General features: G+C 42.2%; 2 protein-coding genes across 5 annotated transcripts in view; both read right to left on the reverse strand.

Annotated features, from left to right (window-relative positions):
* CEMIP (cell migration inducing hyaluronidase 1) overlaps positions 1-18,378 on the reverse strand; it is a 150,362-nt gene that overhangs the window by 82,975 nt on the left and 49,009 nt on the right. The window lies entirely within an intron of this gene.
* LOC112102567 (cell surface hyaluronidase-like) overlaps positions 1-18,378 on the reverse strand; it is a 74,689-nt gene that overhangs the window by 2,973 nt on the left and 53,338 nt on the right. For all 3 annotated transcript variants that reach the window (XM_024193929.2, XM_029910718.1, XM_024193928.2), the window contains exons 20-24: positions 12,160-12,342; positions 8,199-8,418; positions 6,090-6,191; positions 3,433-3,593; positions 1,437-1,546 (exon numbers count right to left, since the gene is read on the reverse strand). In XM_024193929.2, the coding sequence (XP_024049697.1) occupies positions 1,437-1,546; positions 3,433-3,593; positions 6,090-6,191; positions 8,199-8,418; positions 12,160-12,342 (776 nt within the window). The remainder of the gene's footprint in view (positions 1-1,436; positions 1,547-3,432; positions 3,594-6,089; positions 6,192-8,198; positions 8,419-12,159; positions 12,343-18,378) is intronic.

The raw sequence follows: 18,378 nt of genomic DNA on the forward strand, positions 1-18,378 counted from the left end.
CAACTCCCTTTGAAGGGGAATTGTGTGCACTTGGGGGCGGAATTTGATCTGGAAGACGAAGTGCAGACGTAAATCTGGATGTCCCTTCATTTGATTATTCTGCTCCCACAGAAGTCAATGGGAGTTTTATCTGCAGCAGCACCAGGGTCAGGCGCTAGCTCACTTTAAGAAGGTCCGACCTTGCTATGTTTTCTCAGTCTGAACAGAGCGGGTGTTTGGCCTGCCTAAGGACCAATTAATGGTATTAGGATTGGGCCACAGTTTTGTATCACTATATTCCCCGCCCCGCCCCCTTTCCTTTTTGTTCCTTTACAAATATCTTTATTGATTTTAAAACAAGGATATGAAACTCTAGCTGGGCCTGATTAAACCATTGATGCCAATGGAAAGAAATACATTGACTGCAGTGGGCTTTGGATGAGGCCCCAAGAGGGCAACAAACTCTGGACAACCAACCAAAAGGCACTTCACCTTCCTTGCAGAAGAAGTCAATCCACTGACTGGAAACTGAAGTGGTAATAAGGGTGGAATAGGTACCCCAGCAAAGACAGTGCTAGCCACCTCCATTAAAGGGAATGATGGACAAACACCTAGTCCAGATTGCAATCTAGTTCATCCAAAATTATCTCAAGTTTTTTGGTCTGGAAATAACGCTGGAAAAAACTTTTTAGATCTGGGTTTCTTCATCTCCCAGTTGGGTTGTGACTACAGTGAGAAAAGCCCTTCTTACAGTATTTTGGAATGTCTGCTTCTAGTCTTGGGAAGTGCAGAGGTGCAAGAAAACATTAAAAAGAACAGGGAGACCAACTGTCTGGTTTCAGTTTTGAGAAAAAGACTCAGCTTCTTATTTTTATCTGAACTGAAGTGGCACTTCATTATAGATTAGTTGATCACTGTAAAATTTCTTGCTACTGCAAATGATCTTGCAGGAAATCAAGGTAAAAGTAGAAGTAGGGTCGTCCAAAACTGGTGATTTTTTTCCATCATGACCTACATTTTGCTCTCATCTGAATTTCATTTCAGGGTATTTTTCTCTCTCATTAAACTTAACTTCATGGCTGGTTTTTCCTCTGAAAATATTTGAATTTTAAAGTTGGAGTCTACTCTTTGTTCAGAAACTGAATAATTTCACTGGAAAAACGGGGCTTTTTTTTTTTTTTTTTTTTTGGAGTGAAAAGTTCACAAAGTGTGGCTATTTATTGGTGAGACGGGTTCAGTTTTAGATTTGTAATAAAGGGTAAAGATTCCTCAAATTTCTGCCTAGCTCTGAGGCTCGAGCTTTTCAACAATTTTCCCTAGATGATATTGGTATATTTTATAGCATAGTATATATTTATAAACTCAGAAGGTGGTGCTTGTACATTTTTGCTAGACAAATGCACTTTCAATTTTAGTCAAAGAAGGCATGGCAGTGTAATTCACATAAATATAGTCACCTTTTTTGTGGAAGACAATGGGCTTTGCAGAACCTAACCTTGTAAAAACAGACATTTCAGAGGTTCCCATCATTTCTGACCCGTCTTTAGAGCACACAAGAACAACTGAGCTGAAAAGAAGGACAATTATTACAGCACAATAGCATAAGACTATTCTTGCTAAGTGTCTGTTGCATCTTTATGCCCCAATTCTGGAAAGCACTTAAGCATATGCTTAAGTCCCATTGACTTCAATCACACACAACAATGCTTAAAGTTAAGCATGTGCTTCAATGCTTTCCTGAATCAGGGCTTTACCTTTTCAATGTCACCTTCATTTCATTCTGAACCAAAACAAAGCAAAAATGATTGAAAAAGCATATCCTACATAGGGTATTGATATTTACCCCCAGGAAAAATTCACTTGAAATACAATATAGTCCCAAACTCACACATTCATACCTTCTGCATCTGATTCTCAGTCAAGCCTGAGGCTGGCTTCTAACCTCACAGATGCAATTTTGAGCCCACAATGAATTGCACCTGCAATGAATTATAGGCACAGTTGATAGCATTCAGGTGACTGACTACCTGTTTGTGCCTGTGAAATATGAACCCAGACCATGTATGTATCTATGTGGGTATATGTGAATAGATTATTTCATATATTCACACATACATATGATGGGGTGTCCACCCCACACAAGCCCATGAGTGGTTACGGTGGCTAGCTGGGCCAATTAACTCCTCAGGTTGCACCTGGAGGAGGAGCCAGGGAGCAGAGATTAATTAGATGAGGCTCAGCTGGATGGGAAAAAGAGGGCATGTATAAAGCCTAGTAGCTGACAGCAGCAGTCTGCAGTTGCTCCCTGGGAGAAGAGAGATGTGAGGGACTGGCAAACCCAGAAAAGGAGGGAGAGCCAGAAGAGGCCCAGGAAGAGACCAGATCTTGGCTACTGAGTAGAGGGTCTGAGTTGGAACCTAGAATTCTGCTCTTGAGGATGGATCAGGGTTCTCCTACCAGCCACTGGGGAAGTGGCTCAGACCACGCAGTGGAGAACAGACTGCCTGGGTCAGTTTGAATGGGAAGACTTTGATATCCCAGAAGGGAGGACCATAGTGACCTGGCCAGAGGGCCAAGTCACGAAGAGGAAGCTGGAGCGAGTGGGGCTGCAGGGTGAGAGAGAATGATGGGTGGAGAGATCTTCAGAGGAGGGCACAGCACCCGGAAAGAGCTAATCTCCAGAGGGACCAGGAGGTGGCACCTCTAGCAGTGAGTGGATCCTGTGACAATACACATGGGATAGCTCAGCAGTGTTTGTATCCATGGTCATGAACTGCTCAGAAATGCCTTGGAGTGAAAGTCTGTTTTCTGGTTATTTGACCTGCTTTTACCAGCAGCCAAGAATTTTTCTATAAATCTCTGCTGTTCCATGTTTATGTGGTGACACAGAAAACCACAAGGAATGTGAACCAGACACAGAGATGATCCAGCTCATTGCCGAAGCACATCTAAGGTAACAAAGCCGGCAGGTCAATTAACTGGCTTGCCCAAGAAAAGTCCTGTGGGAGAGTCTGGCACACCTCTGATTCTTCTCCATCAAAAAAAAGCAAACAACCACCAGCAAGAATAAACAAACTCTCTCTTTCCAGCAATGGAAAAAATGAGTCATCCCCTGCCAGGAAATTGCTGCCGTTTCAGTTGGACACCAGAATAAGTTAATAGAACTGCAAATGTCATTGCAAAAGGCCTTATGTACCTCAGGATGGAAAACAAACTGTTAACTTAAATGGAAGTGCCAGTTTTCCAGAAAATTTGTCTCCGTCTGCAGTCTGTGTAACCCTCTGAGAGAAGCATAGTGGGTTTTATTTTCTGGAGAAAATTGGATTTTTGGAAAAGCCTCAATCTGTCAGATTTTACCAGGCACAAGATCAGCTATGAAAAGTAGGTCATTTTCCTCTTTGTCTATCACCCACATGTTGCTACATGAACTTAAACTTTCAACACCCTGCTTACCTCTCTTCTATAGATGTTTGAACATAATCAGTTATTGCACTGGCAGCATTTATAGCACTAACTGTGTCAAAGTGCCGCCTACTCACGACTGCTCCTGAACATGAGTCTAGCACCAAGAAGAATATTCCCCGACTATTGAACAGGAAAATTTCATCATTTATCTGCAACCAAAATACAGGTTAGGATTAGCTGACGCAGTCTGTGGACAAATAGGCAACTTTAAACTCTGGTCCTATCTCCTGTGTTTGTAATTCCTTTCTCACAGACAGGTGAGAACATCAAGCATTTATACTCCATAAAATCTATCATTACTATGTAAGAGGTACCAACTCCTGAAGAGGTTTTATCACTGGAGATAATGAAGAATAATAGTTTTACCTAAGTCTCGTGAGCTGTGTGCTATATGAAAATAGAGGAAGTCGGCATCTGTACCTCAAAGAGCCTAGTTTCTATATTAAAACAATAGAGGTGTGAAGCAATATACCAGTGGTTACGTTTTCAGCCTATTTTTAAACAAGCCCCTGTTCACACAGGTGCATTTAAGGTCAGTTAGATGTCTCAGTACCTGGCTAAAAAATGGTTCTTTTCCTGGACAATTTCAAATTTCCACTGAAAAAATTGATTAAGAAATCTGTCAAGCGGGAATATTTTGATTGGGAAATGCTGCCACCAGCATCATGGGAGTTGTAGTTCAGGTGCAGTGTAGTTCAGTGATTTAGAACTAGGACTACTCAATACCATGGCATGGTATTGAAGCTCATGTAGTTCTCCATCAGGGAGCTGTATAACTATGGGTAAGGCTAAGATTTCGTCATGGGTATTTTTAGTAAAAGTCACGGACGCGTCGTGAGCAATAAACAACAATCCATGGAGGCCTGTGACTTGTCTGACTTTTACTAAGAATACTCTGGGGGAACACTGCCAGGGCTTGCAACTGCTCCAGCCCCAGCCACTGTTCCAACAGCCCCAGGGCTGACACCTGCCCCAGAAGAAGTTCCAGAAGGTCACAGAATCTGTGACCACAGTGACAGAATTGTAACCTTAGCTATGGGTGACCTTCTGTACTAATACCTTATGGAATGAGATACCTAGGCACACTGATGAAATGGAAGCATTAACTCTAAATTTCTTTGCTCCTTCAATGTTATTCTTAAAGTCAGGTTTAAACAATACAGCAAGTGCCTGATAGATTTTATTAGGATTTCTGCATAAGAGGCATAACATGGCATGAGGTGATCTAGTGCTCAAATGATTCAAAACCTTCTGGACCCTTATTACCATTATAGGGTTGCCAGTTTTGGTTGGACGTATTCCTGGAGATTTAATAACATGACAATCCTTAATTAAAGATTAATCTTTGGCCTGGAGTCTCCAGGAATTAATCCTGCAGGGTTGGCAACCCTAATCACCAATGAGTTCAAATCTCATATTTCTGATATGTGCTCTCCAGGGAATACAGGCCCAAGGTGGATGAGCCTGGATATACATTGGCCAAAACCCAGCAAAAAAAAAAAAAAACCTGCTAGGGCTGCTTTTCCCTGCAACAGGGTATTCAAAGTTAAGAGCACAGCGATTTCAGGGTTGGAAGGAGGAGGGAGTTCCAACAGGGAAAAAAAAAGAATTGGAAAGGGGCCACCGCAGGGTCACAGAATAAAAGGAAACGCAAGGATAACTCAGGGTCAAGGGTAGGTATTATTTGTGGGTCATGGAGTGGTGGAGAGAAGCTGTTTAGGATACCAATAACTAAGACTTTTATGACACAAATCACAGATGAATGTGTCAGCTTCCTAGACCTGGGAGAGTTCATTTTGCCAAATTTAAGACTTATTTGGAAACGGCAGGTTATAAATTAAGAACCACATTTGAGGCTTGAGTTTCATTTGGTAAAACAAGAGTTCTGGACTGCTGCATAGCTTGTTCTTTTGGGTGTTTACCCCCAATTCTCTAGGCCTTTATGTTCCATATACATGTTTTCACAATTAAATTTCCTTTGAAAAATAATGGTTTGAATTAAAACTTTGGAAAACTCTAAAAGTTTTACGAAATACCATTGGCTTCTCCTATCATCTCTAAATAGCTCTGTGTGGGAATAAACTGCATAGAGTAACTTATACATGCATTTTACAGTTCACTACAGCCAGTGATGCATCCTCAGTTAATTCAGCCTTGATTTTTTTTGGGGGGTGGGGGAGGGAGTGCAGAGGAACCAATGCAGCAGACAATAAATCCCAGCTACTCTGAATCCATAAGGATGCCACACTAGCCTTAGCTGGCATTCGTTAGCAGTAACAGCATCTCAAATGCACAGGTACACTCTGACAGTACATATGCAAGCATACTGTCTAATGAGAAACTTGAAAGATGTGCAGGTATGACCCCATAGCTGTAAATCCCAGAGTACTAAATAGAGCTGGGCATAATAGTTATAGTTTATTAAGGCCCCCATAGTGGTCCTATTACAGTCAAAACTCCCACTGACTTTACTTAGAGCCAAATGCTAGTCCCCATAATTATAAATAAGAGAAACAATGCATATGAATCTTCTAATCTAGCTTCCCATTTCTATTGCTTTCACTGTCTTCCAGTTTTTGCAGTAACTTTTACAGGAAATGAGTTCCCCTATTTAATCACGAATTCAAGTCTGGTAGAAAGCATACCTTAATGAAAGCTGACTTCAAGTGATTCTGTATGTCAGCTCTACTGACCGACTGGATCTGGATTCTTACATATTTGGTTGAGGGTTTACTAGTGATAGCAACCTGTAATTATATGAAGGGAAGAAGCTTGGTGGGGAAAAAATGGCTCTCAAACAATTGCTCATTAACAAAAAATTGTATCAACTGCCCATTTCACCCTACCACACACCCCTGGAATGCCATCCTGCAAATACTCCAAAGTGCATATTTTTGCAGGTTATGAATCTTAATGACAAACATGTAAAACTCATTAAACATTTAGCTTGAAGAGATTAAGATAAAAATGTTTAAAATAGTTACTCAAAATCAATCTAAATTGAGAGTAGATACCTCCAAATACAGGGTTGTCGGTGCCTAAATACCTTGGTTATACTTGCCTATAAACTCCAGCTCTTTCTTTCCCTCCCTGACTCCTCCATCCTCCTGTATAAAAACTTGGTGCAGAACAAGAATGCATTTAGAAAACTGATCATTAGTTGCTGAAAGAGATGCAAAGGGGAGCCGACTGTTTCAGTAACCTAACCCTCTGCTGGTTTTTTTGTTTGTTTTCATTCTGTTTCATCTCTTATTTCCACCACCATATATTTCTGACAACAGGCTTGATTCCATCATTCTCATACCTATTAATTAGGGCTATTCTGCAAGCAGCCCCACTGGTTTCAATGGCATTCATTGCAGAGTAAGCCTAAGAGCACATGCTTAACTTTACTTATGTGAGTAACAGGTACTAGAACTGAATGAAAAATGGGACAGAATTTTGAATGCCAATTTTTTTTGGGGGGGGGGGGGAAATGGCAATGCTGGTAAAAGGCAGGGCAATAAACAACTCATGAGCACTGTAAAAATATCATCCTTTGTTAATTTTCAGTGTTGATAATGTCATTGCAATTGTTTGAATTTTGTAAATTCTAGATCCATTTAAAAAGGTAAGCACATGCATAGGTGTTTGCAGGATCAGGGCGTAAGGGACTATTTAGTGTGAATCTAAAGATGCCACAGAAAGTAGAATTGAGTTACCATATATTTTTTGGCAACAGTATTAAATGTTTAAAGATGCAATCTGGATGGCTATGCCTATGTGTAGATCACATATTGAGCCTCTCTGAATGCTTCATTAGAAACAGTCAGTTCTACAGTCTACAGTTACCATTCATGAAAGGAAGAGGTTTTTCCAGGAATAGGATCACATAACAATGATTAGCCAACATGGTGATTAGTGTCCTGGAATTACCACCTTGTGGAAGGGATATTTCCAAAAGGTCTGGAAAACCACACAGTGTCCTCTGATCTGCGTGGAATGCCCCTGCATTAATTAATTCAGGGAAATCCTATGGACTGTTATATTGGTGATCAGACTAGACTGTCACAATGGAGCCCTTCTGGCTTTATAATCTATGAACTGGTCTACTCCTTGGCTCATTCTGAAATTAACTGCATTGTATTTTTGAATCAGGATATCATATACTTCACTTGGGCAATGGTCATTGTTCAAAAGAATTTCATCACATTAGCTAATAAGCTGAGTACAATGTCATATCAGTTAAGTGTTAAGGATGCACATGCCTTGTTTGTGCATTATAGACTAGATTCTGCTCTTTGTTGCACTGGTGTGAATCTGGGATGACTTCACATGATTTACAATGGTGTAAATCCAAAGTAAGGGAGATCAGAATCTGCATGGCTATTCATTTAAAATACAGATAGATCATGATCATCATACCCTGGCTTGAAGAACAGCAAATATATATATATATATATATATATGTTTGAATTCAAAGCTAAATACATCTCAACAATCCCAGTGACAACTTTAGTTGCTACAAATTACGCTTCATTTGCTTCTAGTTAACTGACCTCAGAGAAGTTGTCTGTCTCTGCAGCATACTATAAAATGCTGTAGAAAACCAGACCCTCCTACTATGCTATCCTACCTTCTGGTCATGTTTAGGAGCAGAGGGAATTGCCTAGGGGCCTTCTGCATACCTTGTGAAAATTACCTTCTTATAAAGATGCTTACGTTCTACAAAGGAAGTTCTGATTGGCATTGCAAAGAAGTATTCAGTTCTGTACCTGTGGGGCTCCACACTGGCTGCAAGGCACAGTCAGTCGCTGAGACATTGAGTGCTGTGTAGCTAGTCTCCTGTTATTCTCCAGAAAAGGGTTAAGGGCACAACTCCAGGAATCCTTCGAGGACATATGTGTGACGATTTTAATGCGTTCACAGCCTTGCTGAGAGCAATAACTGTGCCCTTTTCGAGCTTCATGAGCTTGGAGGACGATAAATAGGTACCTGACAAATGAGACCATTACAAAATGAACAAAAGGATCAGAGTTACCTGGGGTGCCATCAGAGGAGTATCTGGCAAGAGACAGGATCTGTACAGTATGAAACTCCCCCTTGTAATGTTTTTCTGAGGAAAGTTACTTCAATACCTTCATCCTATTTAGTAAGCCATAATACAGCACACTACGGACAAACCAGCAAGTCAGGTTCTGCCTGGTCCCAGGGGCGCTGGAACAGTTTGTATAGTGGGGATGCTGAAAGCCATTGAACCAAACTGTAAACCCTGCATCTAATGGAAACCACTTCAAGCCAGGGGGTGCAGCAGCACTCTAAGCACCCCTAGTTTCAGCGCCTATGCCTGGTTCTGCATGAGGGTGCAAATAGCTCCTTGTCATTGTGGCGTGGTGTGGAGGCCTGGAACAACTGCTGTCCTTGCACGTGGAGTACAAATTCTACACGAGTATATTACCACTAGACCACCTAGAGGGAGCCAGCCACCTCCCCACCACCCTTCCACAGGGCTACCAGAGCTGGGCTGCATCTGGCCAGAGAATGGAGTAGCAGCCATGCTCTCCCTATAGTCCTGGAGGTATTATGCCTGGCAGAGGACTCCAGCAGCGCCCACTGGGGCTCTCTGCCTTTGCATTGCCTCATCCCAGACTGTCCCTTCCAGGCAAAATTCATCTCAAAGTGTGCAGAAGTAACACTTGAAGCAGCCACTGTACCCATTCTCTGAGAGCAGCTAGAAAAATGAGCCTAAGTATATTTTCAACTTTGTCTATTTTGTAGTTTAGGCTGGATTAAATCACAAACAGCTCAGCTATACTATCAGGAAAATACCTGAGCTTTACTGAAAAGGGTTAATTTTAATGCTCCTTCTTCTAGGCAAATGGAAACATAAGTACACTTGGTTCATCTCCAGAGATCTAGCACATGTGGCTGAAGAGAAGGGGGAACATCCCACGGATTATGAAATAAAAGCTAATAAAACCTCCAAAACCTCAACATCTATTTTTAGTCGGACTAAAAAAAGCAAAGCTTAGCTAAATAAAAAAACAAACAGCCCTGTAGTTTCAGAACCAAGTCAGGTCAGGCCCATCAATCTGTGTGTTCAAAGTCGAAAAGAACAGCAGGCAGCTTATGGCTCTGTCCCCTGCATACCCTCATGAGTAACTACTTTCGCATGCACTTCCTTGGTAAATAATCTGTTTGCACCATTTGGGTAACATTTTGTACAGATTGAAAGAGAACAAATGAGCAAATAATTATTTCACAATTCCTATCATGAGAACACATTTACAGCATTGCTGAGTCCCACATGGCATAATATACACTCCAGGATTTGATTGGTCACATACAATGTTTGAATGAATGACTATTTTCCTTTTTTATTTTAAAATCTGACATTTGTGACCTGACTTCAGTGTTCGTTGCATCAGTAGGTTAGGCACAATGGGCAGTGCACATTGTGTACAAAGGTACACGTACCTTTTTTGCAAGTATTTTAGCAGAACACTAAGCTGTGGTTTCTCTATTATTTTTCTTTAATGGAAGATATTTGGGTCTTATTAATATTACTACTATTCATTATTTGTATGATGGTAGAAGCCACAGGTCTCGAAAATTGCAGCCCCATTGCGCTGGTCACTATACATGCACAGTAAGAGAGTTCTTGCCTTAAAGAGCTTACAATCTATATAGACAAGACAAAGGATTATTTTCCCCATTTAATAGAGGGGAACTGACTCAGAGCATAAATGACTTGTCCAAAGTCACACAGGAAGTCTGTGGCAGAGCTGAGCCTAGAACCTAGATCACCTGAGCCCCCCATCCAGTCTCTTAAGCACAAGACATGTCTATCCCAAGGATATTAGTTTATCGGCTAGGAAGAGTTTCAGCAAAGTGGAGAAGGGTGAGGGAGGTTATAACAGTTGGACTTGCGAAGATCCTGTATTCCCCTGTGGTTCTTAATGCTGTTTCTGTTCATTGTTTTGTTTTTAATTCACTTTTTTGTTTCCCACAAGCACTGCTCTGCAAAATTCAATACTGGGGGCCTAATTCTGCTCTCACACATCTGTGAAACCTCTCACGTACCTGTGAAACCCCACTGCCTGCCATGGGAGCCACACGGTTATAAACAGAGGGGAGGATTTGGGCTCAGGAGCACATTTTGTCTGCCCCTAGAATTTCTTTTGAAAGGTACCTGAGGGGCAACTCAGCCTCTTCTTTAAGGCTTGCCTCACACTGTCAAAATGTGAGAATTATCCAGGGCTTCCCCTTTTTAACCAGTTCAGGCACACAAACTGTGAAAGATAGTTCTAAGTCTCTCAGACACACTGCGCACTGGAATCAGCACCCTATGATGGTCACCTACTCCAGATAGATAGTCTCTTGAGGTGTGATGGTTTTTAATATGTATGTCAACGCAGCGACCATCACTCTAGTGATGTGGACACCAGTGTGTGTGTGGGGGGGGTATAGCCCCCAGCACTGTCAAATGGTCTGAAGCCAGGAGAGAGAGAGAAGCAACTTTCTCAATGGGGGGGGGGTGGGAAAATCACTGAGCAGTAGAATCTCAGCACAATTTTTGTTTGTGTTTTCCCCTTAATTTTGCTTTCATGAATGACAGTTCAAAGTCTCACAGCCTGTCACAAAGATGCTCTTCATAACCCTGCATTTTATATACCTTTAATACAGACAATGGGCCAAACTGTGCTCTCTCTGTGACACAAGTGTAAATCTGGAGCAACTCTTGACTTCCAAGAGGTTATTCCAAATTTACACCAGAGCATAGCTTGACCCCCAGTCTTAAATTTTCTTTTGGAAGGAGCACAGAAGGTTTGCAGAGTGAAGATGGAACAGGTATGGTGTCAGGCAGAGGTGTATACACTACTAGTGTCTGTCATGTATCAATCTGAATAACCATTTAAAAATCAATATGATAATATTTATGTTCTGATATCACTTGACTGTCAATTCCAGCAAAAGGCTAAAATATATTGCTTCCGCAGATAGCACCACAAGTGCTATCTGCGGACCTGGGCATTGGAGGTCAGATAAAATAAGACACCCACACACCCTGAAACTTTGCCCAAAAGTCTAATCAAGACTAACTAGTTTCAAAGTTTGCAAATGCTTGGTTATCTTCCCTCATTATTTTATATTTTCTGCACCCAGAATTCCCTTTTTCAGCTGGAAGTGGGAGTGCCAAAATAGCACAAGACAGACTGTGCTGGCAGGATTTAAGCTCAGAGAATGCAGATAAGCTTGTAAAACTTCTGGCTTGGGATTCGGTTCTTATTGGAATCAACGCCAAATGTTGAGGCTCAAACGGGACTAACTTAGTGCTGCCAAGTTCCACCCGGAAGCTTGAGGAAGTTTTTTGGAAGGTGATGGATGGCTTACAGGACCGATGCCATTTTTTCTTCATCGCCCCCTCATTTTCGTTTCCTGCTTTGCTACCCTTTTGCCTCTTCTGCTCTCTTCCCTGCCCCAAAATTAACTATCCAACTTCCCCCTTCCTCACCCTAGTGATGCACCGCTGCTCATCACCAATACATTCTTCACTCTCAGAAACATGTCTGAAAGACATTAGAGTGAGGAGCCAAGCACTGAACACAGAGGGAGCAGGCCACAGTGGCAGATGAGGGAGAAGGGTCCCTAATGTGGGATGCTCTTTCCTTAAGATGGCTGTCTTGGCAAGTCTTGAGGCCTGTGGTTAGGAGTCAGTTATACAGTCCCACTCACCCCAATGCACTGTCGAAGTAGAAGAGCCACTCGCCCATCCTGTTGAGCACGCTGGGCCAGGAAGGGGCTGCTAGGTAGTGTTTTACACTGTGCACTCTCCCCGTCTGTCGCTGGTAGATGTCTGCCACAATGGTGAAAACAGCCTCCTTGGGATAACATAATGCAACGTGCAGCCAGTCTCCTCTGTTGGCAAAATGGTGTGAGGGAGTGGGGAAAGAGATAAAATATATGCTTGTCAGTGTTCAAGGACTTGAAAAAAAATGAGAAAAGGTCTCGTGCTGCAAGCACAATATTTAAGGGGTAGAAAGGGTCTTTGTTTTCAACACCCCCTCCCCTTTTGAAAAATCCCAACCAAACTAACGTGGGGATTCACCTTGTTTGGAAGCAACTGCTTCTTGTCACTATGGGCCCAATCCAAAGACCACTAGGTCCACAGGAAAGACTCCCATTGACTTCACTGGGCTTTGAATTGGGCTCCAGAACTGCTTTAAAAATCAGAGAATTGCTCTCAGCATCCAATACAGCCTGGAGACAGCAATTCTCCAGGCTTTATTCGAGGACAGACTTTCTTTTCATGATGACCATTGTCATCTCTTGAAAGGCCATTAGGCTTGGTTTTGTTCATCTAGCAGGAGGAGCTGGTTTCAAGCAGACATTTCAACAGGGGCACTGATACAGGAATTATATAGAAATCTCTGAGCTGAACCAGAGCCATACTTTAAAGAGACTTGCTTCTTCCACTTTATAGCAAAGTTTATTATTGTGGTTTCCACTAAAAGCCCTCTCTCCAATACTAAACTTATAATAAATAGGGCTATAGTTAGAGGGTCTTTTAACTCCTGGCTTCCAGAATTTCCGCAATGTGCTGATGACAGCCAACTGAGAAGAATGCGAGTTGACTTTACGCCCTGGCTCTACCACGGCTATTTCCACTGCCACTGTTGCGGGGAGGAAAACTGGTTCAAACCTGTAAACCTATGTTACAAGTAGCAGGGCCATGCAAGGTGTTACAGTACAGTTCAGAAACTGACTGGGGAGAATTTTCCAGCAAATCATAACAAAGCTTGGTTTCCAGATGCATTTAGCTTAGAGAATTTTTTGTATAACAAGAGAAAGAAGCTGCAAGTCATAGAAAGGCTACATAAGAGAGGGGGGAAAACAAAGAAAAAAAAAGTGTGGCTTTCATTGTTTCTGGTTCTCCTATTCAGTGACTCTGTGCCACAAATAGACATCTGAACCATTACTGTGGTTAACGTTACCAATTGTCCAAGAGAAGATGGGATTCTGGGATTTCTGACTGTTGATGTTTTAAAATATTTTTAAGAATACCTGGATTCCTGTTTACACGGTGGGATGTGGTTCAGAGACAGGGAAAACCCTGTATATCCTCCAGTGTCTTTTCAAGGCCCTACAACTCTGGAGTAGAAATGAATTTATTATTCCACTCAGCTGCTCTGTGAGGGCCGTATGGCTTATACAGTGCAGAGTTGCCAGCCAGCCATGCAAATGTAGCAGTAAATGGAGGCAAATAGATTTGGTTTGGGGAGTTCTGGGAATCTAAAAGCCAAGACTTTCGCTAAGTGTCTCTGCATTAGCTGCACTGAAGGCAAAAGCCAATCCCATTGGATCTGTTCAAGCTCCTCCTGGTTTTTCCATCTTGCTTTATGTTTTTAAAAAACAAAACAAAAAACCCCCACACATATTACAAGGTGGAATAGAGGGCAAGCGGTTCTAGAATAATAAACCACATTCCTATACACAGGCCCCATCAAACTGAGCCAAATACTGCCCTCTAGATTTTAAGTAACTCCAACTGTGTCACAACTCAGCACAACTAGAGACCAGAGATATTTTCAGACATATTGGCCTCCAACTAGAGGAACTACATTAGAGTCACAGTCATGGAATATTTTTAGGATAGTGTCCCAAGAACACAACTGTTTCTTAAGGGTGATTTCCCCCCCCCTCTTTGCATTGCTTTAGCACATTGGGTTCCCTGGAGATGCTGCCACAGAAACATCCTGACACCTCCTTGAAAGGCTGGGAACTGACTCTTGTGCAGTGTTACAGTCCCATGGGGAAGAAAAGCACTAAATACAAACAAGAAAGCGAAGGGGGAAGGAAGACGCACGACACGAGAGAACAGCGGAGACGGTTGAGTGTCCCCGGGCACATTGAAATACAATTGCTAAAGCCTTTTGCCAACATGATGGGGCTGACTGGATTTTGGAAAGAAATGTATTGAGGGTGAGATGTCTTCATGAAAACAAGCCTTTCTTTGCGAATGTTCTCACAGGCATACATAAGCCTTAAGGATATTACCACAACAAAGCATTGGAACAGCGGGGAGGGAGAGGAAAAAGTCTGGAGTCGTCAGTTAAATATAAAAACAAAAACAACTGATTAAATACATTTAAACAAGATGCAATAAAACAACTTCTTATTTAATCCTAGTTTTGTTTTGAACTCTCATGTTAGCTACTTTGGCTATTTTGTAAAGGGGGTGGGGTGGTTGTTTTGCATGAGTCATTGACAACCGTCATCCATACATTTTGCTTCTGTGGCACCCAGGACAAGCAAAGCAGTGATAACACAGATATCAGATGACGACATGTAGGACCCTGCACTGCTTTTGGTGAGCAGAAATTTACAAGGTCAGAGCCCCTCTGCCAGGACCGGCTCTAGGCAGCAGCAAACCAAGCACGTGCTTGGGGTGGCACAATTCCAGGGACAGCATTCCGAGTAGTTTAGGGTTTTTGTTTTTTTCTTTGCTTCGACAGTTGCGCTCTCAGAGGTTTTTGTTTTTGCTTGGGGCGGCAAAAGACCTAGAGCCGGCCCTGCCCTCTGCAACCATTGCCAGGACTGCAAGGGAAATGCAGCCTCCTCATACAGTGGCTGTAAACAATCAGGCAGTGTAGCTTAATGGGTCAGCAGAAGATTTAGGCTGAGATGACTGCACACAAAAGAAAAGATGAGAGCTATTCCTGCTCACTGTGGAGGGCTGAATGTAGGGAACCTTGTGGCTGGAACGTTAGCTGCAGGAAGCCTTATTCTCACACACACACACCTCCCTTGGCTTTTTTTTGGGGGGGGAGGGCATCTCTGAGCCAAACGGGCCATGTTCCGCCTTTCCTAACATGTAAGCAATATCAGCTGGGATTTTCCAAAGCCACTAAGTGAAAACCAATAGGGCTTGTGTTCCTCCATCACTTTTCTGAGCTGCTCCTGTTATCATAAAGAGACATCTACAAATATTATATTTTTATATCTGTAAAGAGATGCCATTGATTTCAATTAATCTTTTGGAAAGGACTAGATTCTAAAAGTAGTTGCAGTACTTCGCCTGCCTGAGTCCCCTGTGAGAATCTGCAGTTTTAGATTCCCTCATACTGAATGAAAGCTCAAAATAAAACGGGATGGTGATTAACAGATTGTACAAAAGGAAGTAGTGAAACTGGCTGTAGATAAAATGCTGTCAAATGTAGAAAGCAGACAGATTTTTTTTTCTTTTAGTTATGAGGATTTACTTGTAACAACGGGTTAAAAATTTTCAAGCAAAAAGTCTGATTTTTTTGGAGTTGATCCTTTAAAATGAAATTAAAATCAAATTCAGATTTGTAGACGCTTTAATGAAAGAGAAAATAGCTGTGTTTACAACCATTACTGGTGACATTATTCCGTTCATTCTCATAGGAGGGGATTTAATTTTTTTGGGAGGTCAATTTCCTCTCTGTTTTTCCCCCAGACTATTGGCCCCTGAAGAAGCAAAGCTAAATAACAACTGGTACAAAGTCAAGGTTCACTGAGTCCTACCAAATATTTTCAAATATTAGAGTGAATACTTAAAATGTCTACTGGCAAGGGCATATCTCAGCGCTGCAGCTTCTGCTCCTGAGTTACTGTCATTCAACAATCCACACAGTGTGTTTCATATTTTTTTTTATGCGTTTGCTTAGCACTGTTTATTTTCTCTTGGAAATGGCTGTCTTGTGGCCTTTTTTTTTTAATTGCAATATTGATATTTGCTGTTCTGACTTCCTAAGTGAAGCAAAAATACCAAAATGTTTAAAAAGTTCCCTTGGCTGTTGCCAGCTGCTGAACGTCTTGATCAAATGAAGCAACAAGGGGGAAGTGGAAAAAGGAAAGAGACGCATAGAATATAGAATACCAGGGTTGGAAGGGACCTCAGGAGGTCATCTAGTCCAACCCCCTACTCAAAGCAGGATCAATCCCCAGACAGATTTTTGCCCCAGATCCCTAAATGGCCCCTTCAAGGATTGAGCTCACAACCCTGGGTTTAGCAGGCCAATGCTCAAACCACTGAGCAATCCCTCCCCACACACACACACAAAAAAAGCAGTTCAGAGATTTCCTGATATTGGACACAGGATAGATTTATAGTTTACTACTGTTGAGTCCCATAGTAATTCCAGCAAAAGCGGAACCTCCCTCTACTGTTTAGTCCAAAGCACAGCTCCAAAAGACCCAGAAGAGTGCCTAAGACCCCAAATGAAATACCCAGAGGAAAAAGTCTGACATATTCCCTTAGTACACACAAAGTATTTTATATTCACAGTGTCTAGATTTTGCATTTCTGATGCCAGTAGTTTCTAGGAATAAACAAGGAAATACAGTAATGCCTGATTTTTGTGGAATGGTAAGAAATCTGCATCTGAAGTGAGAATGGTATAACTTGGAGTGGTACAGACAACAGGTTCAGCTAAAGTAAGTTTAACAGGAGTGTACATCTGTTTGCTGCCCTCTCCTACAGGCAGAGGGCAAAGAAAGCTCTTGGACCATATAGGTTTAGGTGGAGCATTGCCCTCTAGAGGCTGGAATGTCAGACCTGAACAAAATGTGTGTGACCATGTCTACTATGCACTTTCATCAGTAAAACTTTGGTCGCTCAAGGGTGTGGGGGGAAAAAAAAAAAAAATACCACCACCACACCCCCGACTGACAAAAAGCATTGGTATGGACAGTGCTTTGTCGGTGGGAGAGCATCTCCCACCAACAAAGCTACAGCCCTTTGTTGGGGGTGGTTTTATTTTGTTGGCAGGAGAGCTCTCTCCTGCCAAAGAGTGGCTACACTGCATGCCTTACAGTGGCATGGTGTTAATGGCACAGCTGTGCCACTGTAAGCTTCTCAGTGTAGACAGCCATAGTTGCTGGCCTATGGAGAACATAAGGAGCCCTGATACGGTTCTAGCTACTGGAGATTCTAAAGGTGCAGAGTTCTGTCCCTGAAAACAACCATGAAGATTTTGTTGACATGACTTGTATAATGGCTGATGACTATGAAATCTACAAATCAAATTCTGATCTCACTGGTGAAAATCTGGAGTACCAGTGCAGAACAGAATGTCTACATTAGTACTTTTATCAGTGAAACTTTTGTCAGGCAGGGCTGTGAAAAATAACAAACCCAAAACACACCCCTGACCAACATAAGTTTTGCCGACAAAAGCACCGGTGTTGACAGCGCTGTGTTGGCAGGAGACGCTCTTCCGCAGACACAGCTACCACCACTCGTTGGGGGTAGTTTAATGATGCCAGTGGGAGAGCTCTCTCCTGGCAACACGGAGCAGCTACACGGGAGATCGTACAGTGGTGGAGCTGCAGCTATACTGCTGTAGGGGCTGTAGTGTAGACATAGCTTAAATATCAGAGAAAAAAATCCAGTGGTTATAGCTGCCTGCAGCACATGCTGGAAATTAATAAAGATTAATTGATTTCCAAACTATAGAAGTTAGGAGAATGGGAGATTTTTGCTCACTAGATCAGTTTCCCCCAAACTATTACTACTCTGATTTAAAAATGGCCCTCTGATTTCCCCCCTCCCCCCAAATCTATACAAGCACAATGAAATGTATTTTCAAAGCGTGTCATTTGATCCCTATTCACATCAATAAGAAAGTTTCAAATATAAATCCTCACGCACTGCTCTGAAAGTTAATATCCCAATGGGTAATACGAATCGCACAGAGAGAATTCTGAAGTGAAAATGACAAAAAAGATCATACTCAAAGCTTTCACTCCATCTTAGCAGCAAATCCCAAGAGGTGCTCAGCATCTGCATTTCCCATTGACCTCAGTGAGAAGGCAGTTTGAGTGATCAGTTCACTTCTCCTAGGAGTCTTCAGATACAGTGAACTGTCTGGCTACACGCTCGTTATCCGTCCACCAAAAACGCACATTCAGCCAAGTTAACAACACAGC

Source organism: Terrapene carolina, unplaced genomic scaffold, assembly GCF_002925995.2.
Source record: "Terrapene carolina triunguis isolate 2854851 unplaced genomic scaffold, T_m_triunguis-2.0 Scaffold67, whole genome shotgun sequence".
In the NCBI taxonomy this organism is placed as follows: Eukaryota; Metazoa; Chordata; order Testudines; family Emydidae; genus Terrapene; species Terrapene triunguis.